Source organism: Citrus clementina, unplaced genomic scaffold, assembly GCF_000493195.1.
Source record: "Citrus clementina cultivar Clemenules unplaced genomic scaffold, Citrus_clementina_v1.0 scaffold_9, whole genome shotgun sequence".
NCBI classification, from domain to species: Eukaryota; Viridiplantae; Streptophyta; class Magnoliopsida; order Sapindales; family Rutaceae; genus Citrus; species Citrus x clementina.
This window is the reverse complement of record NW_006261964.1, coordinates 23,213,271-23,230,672: the sequence shown is the minus strand read 5'-3', so window position 1 is coordinate 23,230,672 and position 17,402 is coordinate 23,213,271. Positions and strand designations below refer to the sequence as shown.

General features: G+C 33.7%; 2 protein-coding genes across 3 annotated transcripts; one reads left to right on the top strand and one right to left on the bottom strand.

The window, feature by feature from the left end:
- LOC18031235 (agamous-like MADS-box protein AGL18) lies at positions 1–3,179 on the bottom strand. Of its 2 annotated transcripts, XM_024187037.1 has the most exons (9): positions 2,894–3,179; positions 1,907–1,991; positions 1,544–1,611; positions 1,356–1,455; positions 1,220–1,261; positions 892–933; positions 617–771; positions 216–316; positions 1–40 (listed from the first exon to the last, which is right to left on the bottom strand). In XM_024187037.1, the coding sequence occupies exons 1-8, from the start codon at positions 3,073–3,075 to the stop codon at positions 229–231; spliced, it is 762 nt and encodes a 253-aa protein (XP_024042805.1). In that variant the 5' UTR covers positions 3,076–3,179; the 3' UTR covers positions 1–40; positions 216–228. The 2 variants fall into 2 exon arrangements, with proteins under 2 accessions (XP_024042805.1, XP_006421311.1); XM_006421248.2 differs by having other exon boundaries at positions 5–316.
- A 3,823-nt stretch (positions 3,180–7,002) lies between these two features.
- On the top strand, positions 7,003–16,683 carry LOC18031861 (kinesin-like protein KIN-14L). The gene is made up of 20 exons (XM_024187511.1): positions 7,003–7,232; positions 7,398–7,467; positions 7,657–7,814; positions 7,967–8,113; positions 8,281–8,533; positions 9,013–9,104; positions 9,237–9,305; positions 10,284–10,379; positions 10,878–10,952; positions 11,615–11,696; positions 12,085–12,180; positions 12,343–12,516; positions 12,704–12,810; positions 12,996–13,171; positions 13,323–13,490; positions 13,627–13,877; positions 14,233–14,396; positions 14,709–15,334; positions 15,571–15,743; positions 15,839–16,683. Exons 2-20 carry the CDS (start codon positions 7,398–7,400, stop codon positions 15,913–15,915), a joined length of 3,054 nt encoding a protein of 1,017 aa, XP_024043279.1. The 5' UTR covers positions 7,003–7,232; the 3' UTR covers positions 15,916–16,683.
- The last annotated feature ends 719 nt before the right edge of the window (positions 16,684–17,402 follow it).

The following is a 17,402-nucleotide window of genomic DNA, read 5'->3' as shown; positions in this document are numbered from 1 at the left end:
CAGCAATAAGTTAAAAGATCGATTCCCTGATCACACCAACCTAAAATCAAAGGTGTAATTGTTTTTGAGTTAAACAAGATGGGTGTGCAAAATGTATATCAAAAGAAGAACATCTATGCACGTCTATTGTTTGCCATCTCATGAATTCAAAGAAACTGAAACTGCATAAAACTTTTTTCATCTAATCTTTAAAAGCAAAACAAATATAAAATCACCATGTATATAATTTCAATCTGAGGCCACTTGGCTCCCAGAATCATTGCCTGTGGACTCTATCTTTGGTGCTTTTCTTTTGCGGCGAACCTCTGATGATAGCCTGTCTCTCACACACACACGCATGCACACCAAAAGATTTCTATTAAGATTTATTGTATCTGCAAATCATTCTAATAAAATTCAAATATAAACCAATTTCGTATATATTAACCCTAAAGTTTTCCAAGAAGACTTAAGGGTTATTTACTGTACTTGACAGCGATTGTATTGTGAGAATATTGTTATTCGTAGCTAAAAAAAAAAAATTATAATTAGATTATTACCTATCAATTTAAACTTCAAGAATTGATATATGATGGGATACATATATAAAAAGAACGTGAATATTAAAGTTAATTACCCCAAGTGTAAGGAAGTATCCGAATGATCATCTTCATTTTCATTCGAAGTGCAACCGCAATGATCAGCTTTCAATTTTGTGAAGGAAAATCTCCTTTCGAGAGGATCAAATTCAACCAATGGTGACCTTGACGACGACCTTCGAAGCTCCTCCATCTATATATTATTTTTATCCACATGCATTTTGAAGAAAATTTTAAAATAAAAAATGAGTATTTTCAAACTAAAAAATGAATATTTTTATTTGCTAAAAACGTCAAGCATATTTTGGCTCACCTGTTTTCTTAAAGTCTCATTCTCTAGCATGGCTTTTTGCTCCTGCATATTAAAAATTCTCAAAAATAAATACAAAAAATTCATCATTTTATTTCAACAATAAAAAAAAAGGAGTATTGGAGGAGCATTGGAAACGTTTAAAAGTGCCTTTTTTTTTTTTAACTTTTTTTTGGGGCAGCCGATAAGCACTTTATGTTAGGTGGACTGTGTAGCTAATCACGGATGATTATATGTGCCACATGTCTAATTTTTATTGCCCAAACGAATCCAAAATCCAAAATTATCCCAAAAAAAAAAAAAGAAGAAAAAATAATCCCCAGTACTTTACCATTAATCTAGATCTCCGAATTTGCTCCAACAAAACTTGTTCCTGCAGCATTAAAGATTCAATTCAATTAGGCCTACACAGCAAAACCTAATTACAGTGTCAAGAGATGATTAAAATTCTAGTCAAACCAAATTACCTTCATGTCCTTGACAGATAACATGCCTTCACTCAATTGATGTTCCAATTGTTGTAGCTCTTTGAAGCTCAAGCCATCTAGCTCCTGTCCATTCATCCGCCTGTAATGTGATGTACTAATTTGTGTTAGAATAATCAATTGGTTCAGGTCATAATAATAATAATAATAATGGAAATGGCATTACTCACATGTATGCCAAACGTAGCCTTGCATACTCATCTTTCAAAGCATTCAATTCTGCTGATTTTGGTGGAAGCTGCTTATTCATTGAAAATTGAAATAAGGATCATAAATTTTAAGACCACTGGTAAATCATAAACGAACAGTGTGCTGATAGAAATACAACACAGGCAAAAAATAACTTCGTTTTCTTCCCACCTCTTTGTCTTTAAAGAGATAAAACAACGTCGTTTTGCTTGTGTTTCTATCAAGCGTATATTGTTCCTTTTAACATTTTTCGAATTTTTAATTGAGTGCAAATATGAAATATGTGTACGTACACCACATTTTAATTTCTGTATAAATACATATGAATGTGCAGTGATTGATACCTCTGGGACTCCATGCTCTTCATTACGATTTGTTTGGCATTCCAAATCAATGCCTTTGCTGTATCTTGAAAGAATGTGTTCCATGCTACAATACATACGGATACGGTAAATTATACAGTCAATAAATAAATATAAAATTTTTTAAACTAATGACTAATTATTTCCTACTATAACTGTCAAAATAAAAAATTCCTACTGTAAATAATAATATCATCAAAGGGATAAACTGGACCCACTATGGGTTTAGCCCGTTTTGTTTGTTGAGGGTTTAGTAAGCCCGTCATATGGGTCAAGCCCGCCTAGTTTTTGAGCTCCAGAAAGCTTTGATTGAGAATTAACCAAATATATATATATATATATAAGGGAGTAGTGCACTCTCTCTATTATCAGAATTGTAATTAGAGTTACCCAAAAAAAACACAAAAAAGTGGGACTTTTTCAGGATAAACTGGGCCTAAAGTTAGGTCCATGTAGGGTTTTGCATGGATTTGGGGCCCGGCCCAACACACCATTTGCACTATTTCCTTGTTAGGCAAGTTCTTTACCTTTTTTCTCTCTTTGCCCAATGATCTTTTACCCCTTTTTTTTTTCTTCCTCAATATAAAATTTTCTTACTTAAATTAGTTATTTACTGTTAGTACCAATTTTCCCTTCAAAAAAGAATTAAAACTTTTAATTTATTACATCATTACTCTGTTCTTCTTCTTCTACATATTTTCAAACTCTATATGAACTTTTCTTTTTTTCTTTTAGCAATTAAACAAACTTTTTTTTTTTTTGGTTTTTCGGTTAAAGGGTTTATCACAATTCAACAACACTAATCTAAAGGCGCTATGAAATAGAGCCATGCATACATAGACCAAACCAACCAACCAACCAACCAAAAAATTGGAAAAAAAAAGTCTAATTTTATCAAAGATAAAGATTTAGAGATCTCTCAAAAATGGCTTTTAGAAAGAAGAAAAAAGAAAAGAAAAAAAAAAGAACCTTGAACTTGAAAACTCATAAAGCTTGCCGGTGCTGGAGAAGACAATGACACCAACATCTGCATCACACAAAACTGACAACTCCTTAGCCTTTTTCAGCAACCCATTACGCCGCTTTGAGAAGGTCACCTGCCGGCTGTTCAAGTTCTCAATTTTCTTGATCTCAATTTTGCCTCTCCCCATTTTGTTGTTGCTGCTTCCTTTTAACAACACACAGAGAGATTATAAGAAGAAGAGGAAGAGAGAGAGAGAGCAGGAAGCAAATGAAATGAGATGAAATGAAAGGAAAATTAGTGTCTAATGTGTAGAAAAGAAGACTAAATATAAGGAAAAAAAACTTCGAAATGACAGGGGGACTAATGAAGGAAAGTGTGACCAAAATTAGAATGTAACATGGAAAGGTGACAGATGGGATACTATATGTAGCAAATTCTCCGAATATGGGCATATTTCTATTTACTTGACGACTAGTCTTTCCCACTTTTGGAACTTCTCCTTAGGCTTTGTTTGGTATTACGTTCAATTGTTTCGAGATTTTGTTTTTGGTAATTAATCCATTTTTGTCCTTAGTTTTGATATACTACCATAAGTGCTCTTGGTGTTGGATATGAAAATATGCTATTTTCTCCCTAATTTTTCCTTCTTTTTCTTTGGAATTTACCATTTACTCCTTACATAGTTTGTAACACCCCTTGCAAGGGTCTGATCGGGTGCGCAACTGTATCAAACTTCCATTGGGAAAGTCGTGAGTCCCACAACTTGCCACGCATGCAGTCACGCACCTAATCAAACTTTTTATAATATCCCTTATATATTCTCTTGTTACTAAACTTTTAACTAAAAAGTTTGAGAAAAACATCACAACCCTTAATGTTTGCTTACATTTACACATTGAGTTACTTAATTTTATAAATGGTCACATACTGTACTTTTTTTTAGTAGCATAACCTACTTTTTAATAAATCTTGAGAGTTTGGATGACGATTTTTTAAAAAAAAAAAAAATTATGTGTGACCATTTAAAAAAGTAAAGAGTACTCGTATATTAAGTATATTTGGCAATATAATGGGTTTTCCCTTAAAAAAAAAAGTAAAGATAAATAAGAGTAGGGTTGGCAATGGGATGAGATGGGATGGGATGAGATTTACCAATTCCAATCTCGCCCCATATATGCAAATGAAATGAAAAAATGTCTCACTCTCGTCTCTATATTTTTTTTGGGACAAAAATATATCTCGATTCCGTCCCAAAAGATATGGGATCCTGCGAGATCACATCACAATTGGAAAAATTCTCATTCTTAGTCGGTAATCAAACGGGATGGGATGAAATTTGCCAATCTCACTTCCGTCCCATATATGCAAGTGGGATAAAAAAAAGGTCATATTTCTGTTCCTAAATTTTTTTATGGGACAAAAATATGTCTCAATTCCATCCCAAATGGGATGAGATCCCGCAGGATCCCATCCCATCGGGAAAAATTGTCATCCCTAAATAAGAGCTACTATTTCAAGATAAGGAACAATTGGTTAAAGAAATATATTGGCATAAATAATTAAATATACTACAAGTGCTTTCATAGAAACCTATTTTATTCAAAGTGTTTTGCACATAGCATTCCAAAACAAACCCTAAGAAACGTATTCACAACATTTAAATTTTCATTGAGGTTCCAATTAAAATGAAACCCTTTATTACCGTAAATATAAAATTGAATCCATCATGCTTTCTGAAATTTCCATAGAAGATTTGATGTTATATTCTCTCCTCTAATAGCATGAAAAATTGGATATTAACAAAAGTAAATAATGGAAAGTTCAATACTTTGATTCCAAACACATCCTTACCATACTTGGTCAATTAAACGTGGGGCCGCCTATTAATAGTAAGTCTAAAGTGGGAACGTTTTCAATGAATATTTGAGTAGATACAGAAGCAATTATTACATAAACTTAGAAGTAATGATACCCCACTTAATGGAATTACTTGCAAATTAGTCATTGTGTACAAGTCCTTCAACCACAAACTAAGGTACAAGTAGAAGAAACACAAATTTTCAGAAAGTGTTTTGCTTGTATGTCATAATTAAGATATTCACGTGAACCTTGTCCAGTTGGCTCTTGGACTACTAATTATGCTTATTACTTCAAAATTCTTAGCTATACTACTGACATTACCCAAATCATCACTGCAGATTCGGTATCAAAATCAATGAGTTTGGGAAAGACGTCGCTTTGTTACGTCTAAGGAAAAGTCTTTTTTACCCTTTACTCACAGGATAGGCTAGAATGATCATTTATCTTATATTTAAGGAAAAATTATCAATTGTCCACCTTAAGCTTACCTAATTATTAGAAATATTGTAAAAGTTTGAATTTATTCAATTTTGAATCCAATGTATGCAATTTGTATCAACCATCCACTAAAAAGACATAATTATCCTTATAAAATGATAAAACAAAAACAAACACAAATTATAGTAATAGTTATTTTACAAGGGTAATTTCAAAATAATGGGTGGAAAATAGAATAAATTTAAAATATTATAGTATTTTTTATAATAGGTTAGTTTTCGAGTGAATCGCTGATAATTTCCCTATATTTAAAGAAAATTGACATTATCATAATGCTTTATCACCTCTTCATCTTTGAGTTTCTTATAGTGTTGTGGCTCACATTTTCTTCTCATTTGAGAATACTACTCTCCTTCTTTGGATTTTAAACAGGCTTTAAATAGACTATATCAAGGAAGGCTTTAAATGGACCATATCAAGGTAGATTATCGACATACTTCTGATTTTTGGGTTGAGTTTCAAATGGATAATATAAAGATTTGAACTATTGGCACCCTTCTAAAGTCTTTATAAAATCCCTCACCTATTACAATTACATTAAGGAACAAAATAAAATTTGATTACTCATATATTTCTCTTATCTATAAGTTTCTCTTTCTAACTTTTTATACCAACACAGCTACACCAAAGTTTTTTACATTTTTTGTTTTCTCACAAGCGCTTTGCATTCTAAACTTTTTCATTCATTTAAAAAATTACATAATAGCTATTTGATTATGCTTGTAATTCCATTTAATTCATACATATAGATGATTTTTTTTTCAATTAAATAGATATGCTTTAATCATTCAAAAAAATTTATTAAAAAAATTGTAATTGAAATTTTGTCGAAGAGACTGAAATTTTCTTTTTAATAAGAAAGAAACCTGAAAAAATTAGAAAATGACATTTTGTAAATTAAAGTGGGTTCTGACCAAAAAAAAAAATTGAAAAGAAAATTACAAGGGTAATAGTCCCATTTTTATATAAAGACATGTTTTGATACACACATACATACACACACACACATTTCAATGAACTATACAATAAGCTAGATTTTTTTAGTAATGCTATATTTTTGAACTAGAATCACAGTCATTACAATCTTAAATAAGGTAAAATTCATTTGTTGGATGATATAACAAAATAAAAAATAATTTGACAAGTTATAAAACTAATATTTTAATACATGAGTGTCGCATAAACACTTGGGATTATACTTGAAATGTCTATTATTATTTTTAAAAATAAAAATACCAATAATAATAAAATGATAATACAATCTTCTAGCGAATAAATACGTGTAAAAATATATCTTTTATTAAAACTATTTATTAACATGTTAAAAGACAGGGTCCAGCTATGGTACTAATGTGGTACCATAATTTTGCCCTAAAACACAACACATTTTATTGAAAATAAGAAGAAGAAGAAGGAGAATTCACATCACAGAGGATCTCACCCTTTGTTAAATATGGCAACAAATCAAAACAATTTATGCACCTTACCTCAATTTTTTGCCACTGAAAATCTAATCAAATATCCAATCAATCGTATCATTAATCTAGGCCCAAACTTAGCCCAACCCAAATATATCAACAATGAATCTCATCCGTTAACTAATACCACCCACGTGGCAAATCATACGGCTCCGATCATCCTTCACTGACTCCAAAACCCAAACCGCGTGTGACCTCACTGTACAGATTTTGAATTCAAACTATACAAGTTAACGTTACGATTTTCCATAGCCTTAGCTTCGGATCCGAATCTGAAACCGAACCAAAATGTGTCTAAAATGAACAACCCCAAAAACAAAAGCATAACACTGACACATTATTCCATTGTACAAGAAAATAGCAAGCCCAATCAACTGAAGAAACAAAAGAATCAAGAACTATCACTGAAAAGAGAATTACACAAATCTTTTCTTTGTTTTTTAGCTTTCTGGGTCCTTTAGGGTTTCTTGTTTTTATTCATTCTGTTAAAGGAAAGAAAAGAAACCCAGTATGTTCTTGAATCTTTACTTTCTTTCCATTGTTTTGAATTTGTAAATTGTGCGAGTAAATGCATTTGCATGTGAAATGACTTGTTGGGTATTTTTTGTTTGATTGTTTTAATTGATATAATTGAGTTTTTTGTTTCTTTGGTTAATTATATGGGGACATTAAGATGGAAGATAGTAGAAGAAGAAGTGGGCTACATGACTTCAATTTGGCGTCAAGAAAAGCTGAAGAATCAGGTTGGTGAATGCTGATGCTATCTTTATTTCTTTCTATATGTGTGTGTGTGTGTAGATGTAGATTTTTCAATGTGTTTGTTCTTAATTTTGTTTTTTGTTTTGTTTTCTTGTGTGCCAGATAATGAATAGTGAGTCTTTTTTTTTAAAAAAAAAACGTTTCTTTTATCAAATTTGTGGGTTATTTTGTAGCTTGGAGGCGATTTGAAGCAGCAGAGTGGCTTGAAAACTTAGTGGGCCCTCTTGGAGTATCAAGCGAGCCATCAGAGAGAGAATTCATTTCTTGCTTGAGAAATGGTCTCATTCTGTGTAATGCCATTAACAAGATTAACCCAGGGACTGTAACCAAGGTACTCCATTCTTTAATTTAAATACCTAAGTCCAAAATTGATGAATAACGTAGTATGTTTGTTTGTTTCATGGAAATGCAGAATGTGATTATTGGTGGGTTTTTATCACTCTAATTATCTAATTGATGATTTGCTTTTGGAAATTTCTCAAGGTTGTGGAGAATAGTTCATATATACAATCATTCAGCCGGGAATCTCAGCCGCCTCCTGCTTATCAATACTTTGAGAATGTACGGAACTTTTTGGTGGCTGTTGAGGAGTTGAAATTGCCAGCTTTTGAAGCTTCTGATCTTGAAAGGGTAATATAACTCATCTAATGTTTTTTGTGTGTGCAATAAAACTAGATGAATAGAATGTCTCTCTCTCTCTCTCTCCTTCCCCCCCACTCTCTCTCTCTCTATATATATTTGTTTGTTGTTAGTATTGACCTGTGACTAATTGACTCATTTGTTTATGTTATTTTAAGGATACTTTGGAGGCAGGGTCAGCAGCCAAGATTGTCGATTGCATATTATCCCTGAAATCATACCATGAGTGGAAGCAGATGAGCTGTGAAAATGGATTTTATAAGCCTGCAAAAACTCTGTTGGTTCTGCAATCTGCCAGTAGGCCTTCACGAGCCTCAACAGTTATCACTTCAGGCTCTTCTAGGCATTTGGACATGTCTGCATTATCTGAGAAACAGCTACCTGCCAATGGTGAAAATCTGAAGCTTGAAGGTAGGTTGGTCTTTTCCACAGGTGTTTTTCATGTATGTTAACCTTAGATTTGTATACGAGTTTATTCACATCCCATAAGAACTCTTTAAGAAACCTTCTAAGCCTGACATCTAGATTGTGTAATTATTGTCAGTGTAATGTTAATAAATGATTTAATAATACTTTCTGGTACCTACCTAATGCGCTTGTCACTGTAAAGATAATAAATGGTTGTCAAAATTGCTCACTGGTTTATAATGTACCTAATATGCCATTGTCACATTTCATAACTAAGGTATTACAAATATTCATCCTTGTTAAATGATAGAAAATAATTTATTTTGTTTTTGGTTATGTAGAATTTAGTAGCAACAGCCATATACTTGAAAGAGATTTTTCGTTTTAAATAGCATTTATCTTGATAGATGATCCAGATGCTACTTATTTTTGCCTTGGTGTGTTATCGTATCTTACTTTATACAATGCATTGTATCTTGTAGATTTAATTGTTAAGGTGATTGCTGAATGCATGATTGGCGCAAAGGAAAACCTTGATGAGAACCTTTTAGCTTCCTTTCATAACAGAAGTCTGGTAATTTTTAATTCTTTTGCTTACTGAATTTAGATTCACCAAGTGTAAAAATTGGAACTAGAATGGAGAGCTAAAGTGGAGTAGATAATTTTCTTTGTTAATGGATTTTCTTTTTTCTCTGATTTGATCCAGGATTCATTTAAGCTGTTGACCAAGGTCCTCTCTAGTTGCTCAAAACAACTCCAGACAGAGTACCCTGAGGTCAGTCTGGTTTCAGTCAAAGATTACTCCAAAAATTTCCTGGTTGAATTTCTCAATATAAGATATACCAAAGAAAAATTAACAAAATATAAACTGGTTTTGTTGGTACATATTCTTTTTCCTTTTATGTCCATTGGTAGAGACAGAATGCAGGATAATGGTGGAAGTGTGATCATAGCTATCTATAGACATTGACTAAGGCACCCCCTGGCTTGCTACCTATGTTTCAACCAGCAGGATCTTGTCTTATCAAGCCTGAAAAATATATCCACTAGCAAATTTCTTGATATTTATATGTATGTTCTCTTAGTTTGATTGAATGTAGGAATTGGGATAAGATGGGACTGGAACTGGATTTGGATAGAGTGGATTCTATAGTACTGTTCTTTGTCTAGTGCAGTTCCGGACTAAACTGCATTCTGATTAAACATCTTATATTTATGTTTTAAAAGATTTATTGTCCTATATTCATGGAACTAAAGTTTCGAGCCACACCATTTGTCCAGTCCAATTTTAGAGTTTAATTGTGTGCTATTAGACTATGACAACAAGAAATATTGCTTAATCCCCTGTATTGCGCAATCAAGACGTGGCCTAGAGTCCTCGCTTTAAATTAATTTACACTTGTTATCCTGCTACGCCATAAAACATACTGTTATCGAAATCTAATTTTTTAAGGGAATGTTAATATTTGCCCTAAAGGAACTAGATGAGGGAGACTACTGGCAATGAACGTGTGCAAAAAGCAACTTGACTACAAATAATACATCTAAAAAGTAAATTATGCATCTTTTTGAGACTTTCAATGCCAAAAGGCTCCCTTGGTATGCACAGATTAAGAGGACTCTTGAAGTAACTAAAAGGCGAAAAATCTCCCTTGCTTTATCTTATTTGAACAACTTTTGTTTTTACTTTTTTAAGCCAATGCTTTTGCTTCATAAAGCTCTCTGTAATATAGTTATTCCTGTTCAAATGCAGCTGAAATCAATGTTTGAAGCATTTCTAAAAGGAAGCAGGTTGCAAACCCATGTAACTTCTTCTCCAGAGGATTTACCTGTACTTGGAATTTCTCAGGTAATTTTTTAAAATTTCAAATGGATGTGGCTTTATAAGCATGTACCTTTAAAGAAACATGTTAAACATAACTGCTTCGATTTCTTAGATGTCATCTTTCTCATTAATATAAAATTCTACTGCAATTATTTCTCATTAATATTTTGTGATTCATAGCACTTACCTGAATGGTCACCATTATTGTTTTACTGTTTCCCTGATATGATTTTCTTCTTCATAAAAAAAAAAACACCTTTCGACCTTGTCAGATCATTAATGTTGACAATCTCAGTGATCTAAATAAGTAGATGTGCTTGGAGCAGCATCAATCCTGCTTCCCTAGATGTACTTTTGAGCACTTTCTTTCTTAACCCAATTAATGCCACCGAGAATTTAATAAATACACTATTCCTATTAAGGGAAAAAACATCATGTTTCCTGCACTAAAAGGTGATGCTTGTACATACACATTTGTCCATGCATCTGTTTCTTGGATACAGAACCTGAATTCTTTCACAGTGTTGCAGAGCTTGCTTGATGAAAGGTAACTGCAAGCACCGGCAGTTACTTCAAATGCAAGAAAAAGAACTTGTGGTAAGTAGTTCTGCCATGAACTTCATTTTTTGCTTGAATTGTCACAGTCTAGGTTAATCTGTATGAAATTGTACTTTCATAGAAAATAACATCGGGAAGATAAAAAAGTTGGCGCATATTTTTTGCTTGTAATCAATTTTAGAATGCTTTACATATATTTTCTTGCTTGTTCAGCATAAACTTACATTCATTAGATTGCCCTTATAACGAACTGTTTTCAGAAATATGATTCACCTGTATAAGCATTCTTGTCATGAGACCTTATTTAGGAAAGAAAGCTGTTTTTAACAGCGAAGAACATGGTCTCTGTGGTGGCTGATTTTTTGTTTTAATTTATTTCACTTTTTCCCTGCTATTAGAGTAAGAAAAATAATGCACATCCCTTTTTCATTTTTAGCAAGAGATCTATGCTCAAAGCTTGCTGTTTGGCTTATAACGTGCTGCACCTTAATGAACATAAAGCTTTCTTCTTTCTTCAATTATTTTGTGTATCTTTTGCTTGTTTATCTGATCATTTCTTCTTTTGAAAGAAATTCTTGGCCAAACACACATTGATGATAAAGGAAGATGTTAAATATTGAATGATATAAATAACCGCCTCAATTTTCTATTAAATGAGAACTTCTTCTATAATTTTGTCATTTTGTTCTTAATTATTTCAGGATCTTAAGGACTTGTTATCAAGAACGAAGAAAGAGTTCAAAGACTTGGAGTTGCAGCTGCATAGTGATTTAGAAGACCTCGGTCTGTTCTATACTAAAAGGACCTTAAGTTTAAAATGAAACATACTTTCCTAATTTTTATTATTTATCACATTCTCGTAATCTTTACCAAACATTTATATATACAATGAATTTAGGCTGGACTCCTTTAGTACTGTTGTCCAGATAATGCTACAAGTATGTTTTGAGCTTTTGCAGCTGATATCTTTGTCCTGTGTATCTGAGACCAGAATTTCTTCTGATTTTGTTTCCATAATTCCTTATTTATGAAAAAGATGAATTCATAATCAGAAGCCATTTTTTTTTTTTTATGATGGTTTCCTGTCTTTATATGCACATCAAGTTTTGAAGTTTTTGAAGTTTTTTGGAAGTTAAAATGTGCTCCTATCTGGCAATTTGCATGATTTCAGGAAATCAGGTGCAGGAGATGTCCTCTGCTGCTCTTGGGTATCACAGGGTGGTGAATGAAAACAGGAAGCTATACAATATGGTTCAAGACTTGAAAGGTACCAAAAACTATCCTTATGTTACCCTTCTGATTATTTTAATGAAATATTGCTTTACTTAGAAGCATTGATGATGTAATGTCAATTTCAGAAAAAAACAAAAAAAGGAAATGATGTAATGTCAAATCTATTCATTATGTACTGGGTTGAGATTTTCTTCAGGCAATATACGAGTTTACTGCAGAGTCAGGCCTTCTTTCAGGGCTGAAACAAAAAATGTGATAGAATTTATCGGTGAGGATGGCTCACTAGTGATTTTGGACCCATTAAAGGCCCGAAAGGAAGGAAGAAAAGTGTTTCAGTTCAATCATGTGTTTGGTCCAACTGCCACGCAAGGTAAAGCTCAGTATTAATCTATTACTGAAATTTATTGGGGAGGATGGTTTATTAGAGAGGGTGGCTTACTGCAATTTAATATTGCATTGATTCGTATGTGCCTCTGATTGCTTCGGAATAGCAATTTAATATTGCATTGATTCGTATGTGCCTCTGATTGCTTCGGAATACCAATCTTTGTTTTCAGATGATGTATTTAAGGACACTCAACCATTAATAAGATCAGTGATGGATGGTTATAATGTATGCATTTTTGCATATGGCCAAACTGGATCTGGGAAAACGCATACCATGGTAAGATCCTTGTCAAAATTGTTTCAGCAGTTCAAATTTTCTAAAACTCCATTAAGTTCATTTGATTTGTTTTGAATATCTAATGATTTGGCAATGCATTTTCCATCTGCACAATACAAATTATTGTCTTAGTTTCTCTACATCTTCCCAAGATATTTTCAGCTAATGTATGGCTTTTGTGACAGAGTGGTCCTTCAGGAGGAATGCAAAAGGATAGGGGGATTAATTATTTGGCTCTGGAAGATCTATTTCATATATCTAGTACAAGGAAGGACATCATCAATTATGACATTTATGTTCAAATGATCGAGATATATAATGAACAAGTACGAGACCTTCTCATAGAGGATTCATCAAATACCAAATATCCTTTATATTTCATCTTCTACCTTGTAGAAATATTTTTGTTCTATTAAATATGTTCATATATAAAACTTTAGATAGGAAAGTTTGTTTCTCACTTTTTTTTTTTTAAAATGCAAATGCAAACATCCGGTATCCTTAATTGTGCTCAAATTAGAGATAAGGAGTTGTGCTAGTGAAAATGGGTTGAATCTTCCAGATGCTACGATGCATTCAGTGAAGTCCACAGCTGATGTTCTTCGGCTGATGAAACTTGGTGAGGTGAATCGTGCTGTCAGTTCTACAGCAATCAACAACAGAAGCAGCCGCTCCCACAGGTCAGTTTTGGGATTGTGCTGATTGTTTAGCCCATCTTATTGTATTTATTGAAAAAGTCGGTTTTGTTTAGAATATATGAAACGTTGAGTTTACATTTGAAGATTTCTCTGAAAATTGATGGAGTTGTATCTGCAGTGTCTTGACAATACACGTCCATGGTAAAGATACATCCGGAAGCATTCTTCGTAGTTGCCTGCATCTAGTAGATCTTGCAGGCAGCGAAAGGGTGGACAAATCAGAAGTTACAGGTGATCGGCTAAAGGAGGCTCAATATATCAACAAGTCCCTTTCTTGTTTAGGAGATGTGATCACAGCCTTGGCTCAGAAGAACTCTCACATTCCTTACCGTAACAGCAAGCTCACTCTTCTCTTGCAAGACTCTTTAGGTAATTAAATGCTGTTACATGTCACCTTTTCATAAAGCCTCTACTTCCTTCTCCTTAGAATAGTGTGTAATTTGTAACTTGTCGCTTGGACTTGCTGCATCTGTTAGGGTGAGGGGGTATGGTGTGTATCCAAAATGGTGAAAAAGAACTGAATGCACATCTGTAGGTTTTTTACCCTTTTGTTTATTCATTTATGTTGAAAGCTCCTCTGTAAATTGTGAGGCAGCCAAATGTGATTGATAACTTTACAAAAAAAAAAAAAAGATCTTATTCTTGTGTGTAGACATTTCCTTGAATACATTCGAAATGAGGCGTATATTTACCAAATTCTCCTTATGGAAAAATTGTATTTCAGGTGGACGTGCTAAAACATTAATGTTTGCACATGTGAGTCCAGAAGTGGATTCTTTTGGGGAAACAGTCAGTACATTGAAGTTTGCTCAAAGGGTTTCAACTGTTGAGCTTGGTGCTGCACGAGTGAACAAAGAGAGTAATGAGGTTATGCAACTCAAGGAACAGGTGAACATATCGATTTAATTGACTGTTTTTTTAATCTTTATATTCATCTAAAATTGTTCATTTTTACATTTTTGAATGCCCATGCACTAGATTCTTGATACGTTGTTCTTTTTATTTTCCGTAATTTCTGGAATTTCGTACCAAATATCTAAACAAATGAATACTTTCTGAAAAGTTTTGTTTTAGGTAGAAATTGCATGGTTTCGTGTCATATTATCTCTAATTTACTAATTGATTCGTGTTCATGAGCCAGACAGTTGCATACGAGTACACAAATTTATTTATTGTTTTTTATGTTTTAAAATCTGTCAGATTGAGAGCCTCAAAAAAGCGTTGGCAAATAAGGAAGCTCAGAAAGCAATAGCAGTGACTGAGCGAACTCCTCCTCGTACCCGAAGACTGAGCATTGAGAGTCTTAGTGCAGTGAAGACTGAGAAAGTGATAAATAGTCAAGAGAAAAAGGGGACAAAAACCCCTTCAGTCCCAACTCGTGCACGAAGATTAAGTTTGGAAGGTCCAAGATATGGTATCAAGGAGAACATTCAGGTAAAAGTATCTGATAGTGTAAGCAAGCCCCTACAACTTGGGTCTGCTTCGAGACAGAAATTTGATCAGTTCCAAGCAGTTTCTACGCCATACGAGCATTGGAGCAGCAATGATGTTTCCATTATCGATGCTAATCATCATAATAACGTTCCCAAAAGTCCTAATTTTTCCTATAGAAAACGGGCAGTGAAATCTGACAATAGACCCCTGATTTCATCTCATCAGCTGCCAAATACACCTGAGCCACAGATATCTGCCAGAAATGAGGTTCAGATTGAGAAGCAAAGTGAACTAACTCTTTCCACAGAACCTCGGACTACAAATGGAAAAGGATCCCAAATAAGGAAATCCCTTCGAACCATTGGAAAACTGATCAATGGCTCTGAAAAGAGGTATGTGAAATCTGGTACTTAATTTCTAAACTAAACTTGTGGCAATGTTAGGTAAATTTTACATCTTATCATAATTTCCATTTGGTTGATGAACATTTCTAAAGGATGAACAGTCTCTGGGCACTGGATTACTATGTAAATATTTGTTTATGCCATCTTTCCAGCAAATCATATATTTTAAAAGTTTATCCCAAAAAAGTATTTGTAATCATAATTTGTGGCCTTATAAATTACAGGAACCAACAAAACTTGATTTTACCCACCAAGGGTGCTGGCAAAATCAATGATGGAAACTCCCCAGTTAGAACCAGTACAAGGTCCCTGAGGCGGCAATCACTTACTGGAACTGAAGCTTCGGGGTCAGATAGGTCTCGCAGATCATCTCTTGGAGGGAAGCCAACTGAATCAAGTAAGCAACACCTGCACAGAACTGATGCAGGTTTTTTGCCTCATTTTATGCAACTGTTTCATGATTTGAGTTCTTCGTAGTATTATCTTTTGCAGATGCAAATGACTATAGGAATGCCAAGACACCGCCTCCAATCCGCCCATCAGCACAGACTACAAAGCGCTGGATGTAGATCTACCCTTGCACTTAAAGGACTCCAGTAGTGCTTCAACTCGAAGCATACTGCTTTGCTGACATTTGAGCTGGACACACTCCAAAATAGACAAACCCAGAGTTAGCAGGCTCGCAGATCGAACAAGAAGAAAATCTTCATGTAGATAGAAGTAGAATGTAAGATTGTAAATTGATTCATATTCCACCTTCTTAAAAAACTATCTTTTCTAATGAAATTATTTCACAATCGTGTAATAAAATGGCCGCATTTGGCACGCTGTTTGAGTTCAACTTGTGACATTGAGAGTTACTATCAGCTCCCGGCAACTAAGAAATGGGTGTGATGAGATCAACTTTGAGGGTTGAATAGCTCTCTGCTCTGTAACAATGCACTTCTGGTTTCATCACATTCATTTCTTGCTGAAACATTAGTTACTTACGTTTGCCAATTTGCCAACACCACAACGTCAGGGCCACTAAAACTGCAACTAGAAATCCGTAACATAAACCAAAAAAAAAAACAAATCCCCTATTGAAATTTATCTTGGAAATCAATGCTTTACTTCATATATAGAAATAAATTCTTCCAATATCTCAGAGAATTTGCAGTTAAGTTTTGCAAGATTTTTCAAGGCCCACCAATAAAGTGGGTGATAAGATCTTCCCCATACTTTCCTGAATTATTTGTACAAAAATAATAGTTCTAGCTATTGAGCTTCTTCACATGGAAAATGACAATCTCTTGGCAGGGGCAGTCATAATTATTAGGACCACTTGAATTCCTTATGGATTCTGAAACTTGCAGCAAAGAGGACACAAAGTTCCCATTTAAAACACTATAAATGCAATTAAATTTTTCAAATGAAAAGTGAGAAAATCACAAGTTTGCATGTCAAAGTACCATCTAGCCGAAAGTAATTTTGCTTCCCCCCCCCCAAAAAAAAAGGAGCCTTCAAAGCAATGTATGTCTTCACACTTGCAAAAACTGAAGTAATAAAAGATGTTAAAGGGTTAAATGATTGAGAAATGTCACATGAAAACAACAAATCCAGATCAATTAACTTGAGCAAGTAAAAAATGTTAAAGCCTAGCACATGCTAACCGCCAACCATGCCTCCATCTGCACCTTAAAAGGCACTTCAATAATACTGTTGCCAATTCAAAAAGACCCAGAATCCATGTTTTAGTTTGGCGTCACAAGAAATTACAATCAGTAGACACGAGGGACAAGAAATTCGGAACACAAAACCTCAAGTTTCCAACAAAAGACTACAAAACATCTAACATACAGAGTACAAAATGAAAAAGCTTGCTAAGCAAAAGCACAACATACAAAATTCACATAATGAATACGAGTTCAACTCAATGCAGTTTATATATGAAAAATTCTGGAAAACCAATAAGAAAGGGCAGGTAATCCCTGAATTAGCATAAAAATTACAAGAGTTAAAAGGGCAAAGAATTGAAGATTGTATCTTCTTCTAGAAATGCTAACATTACAAACAG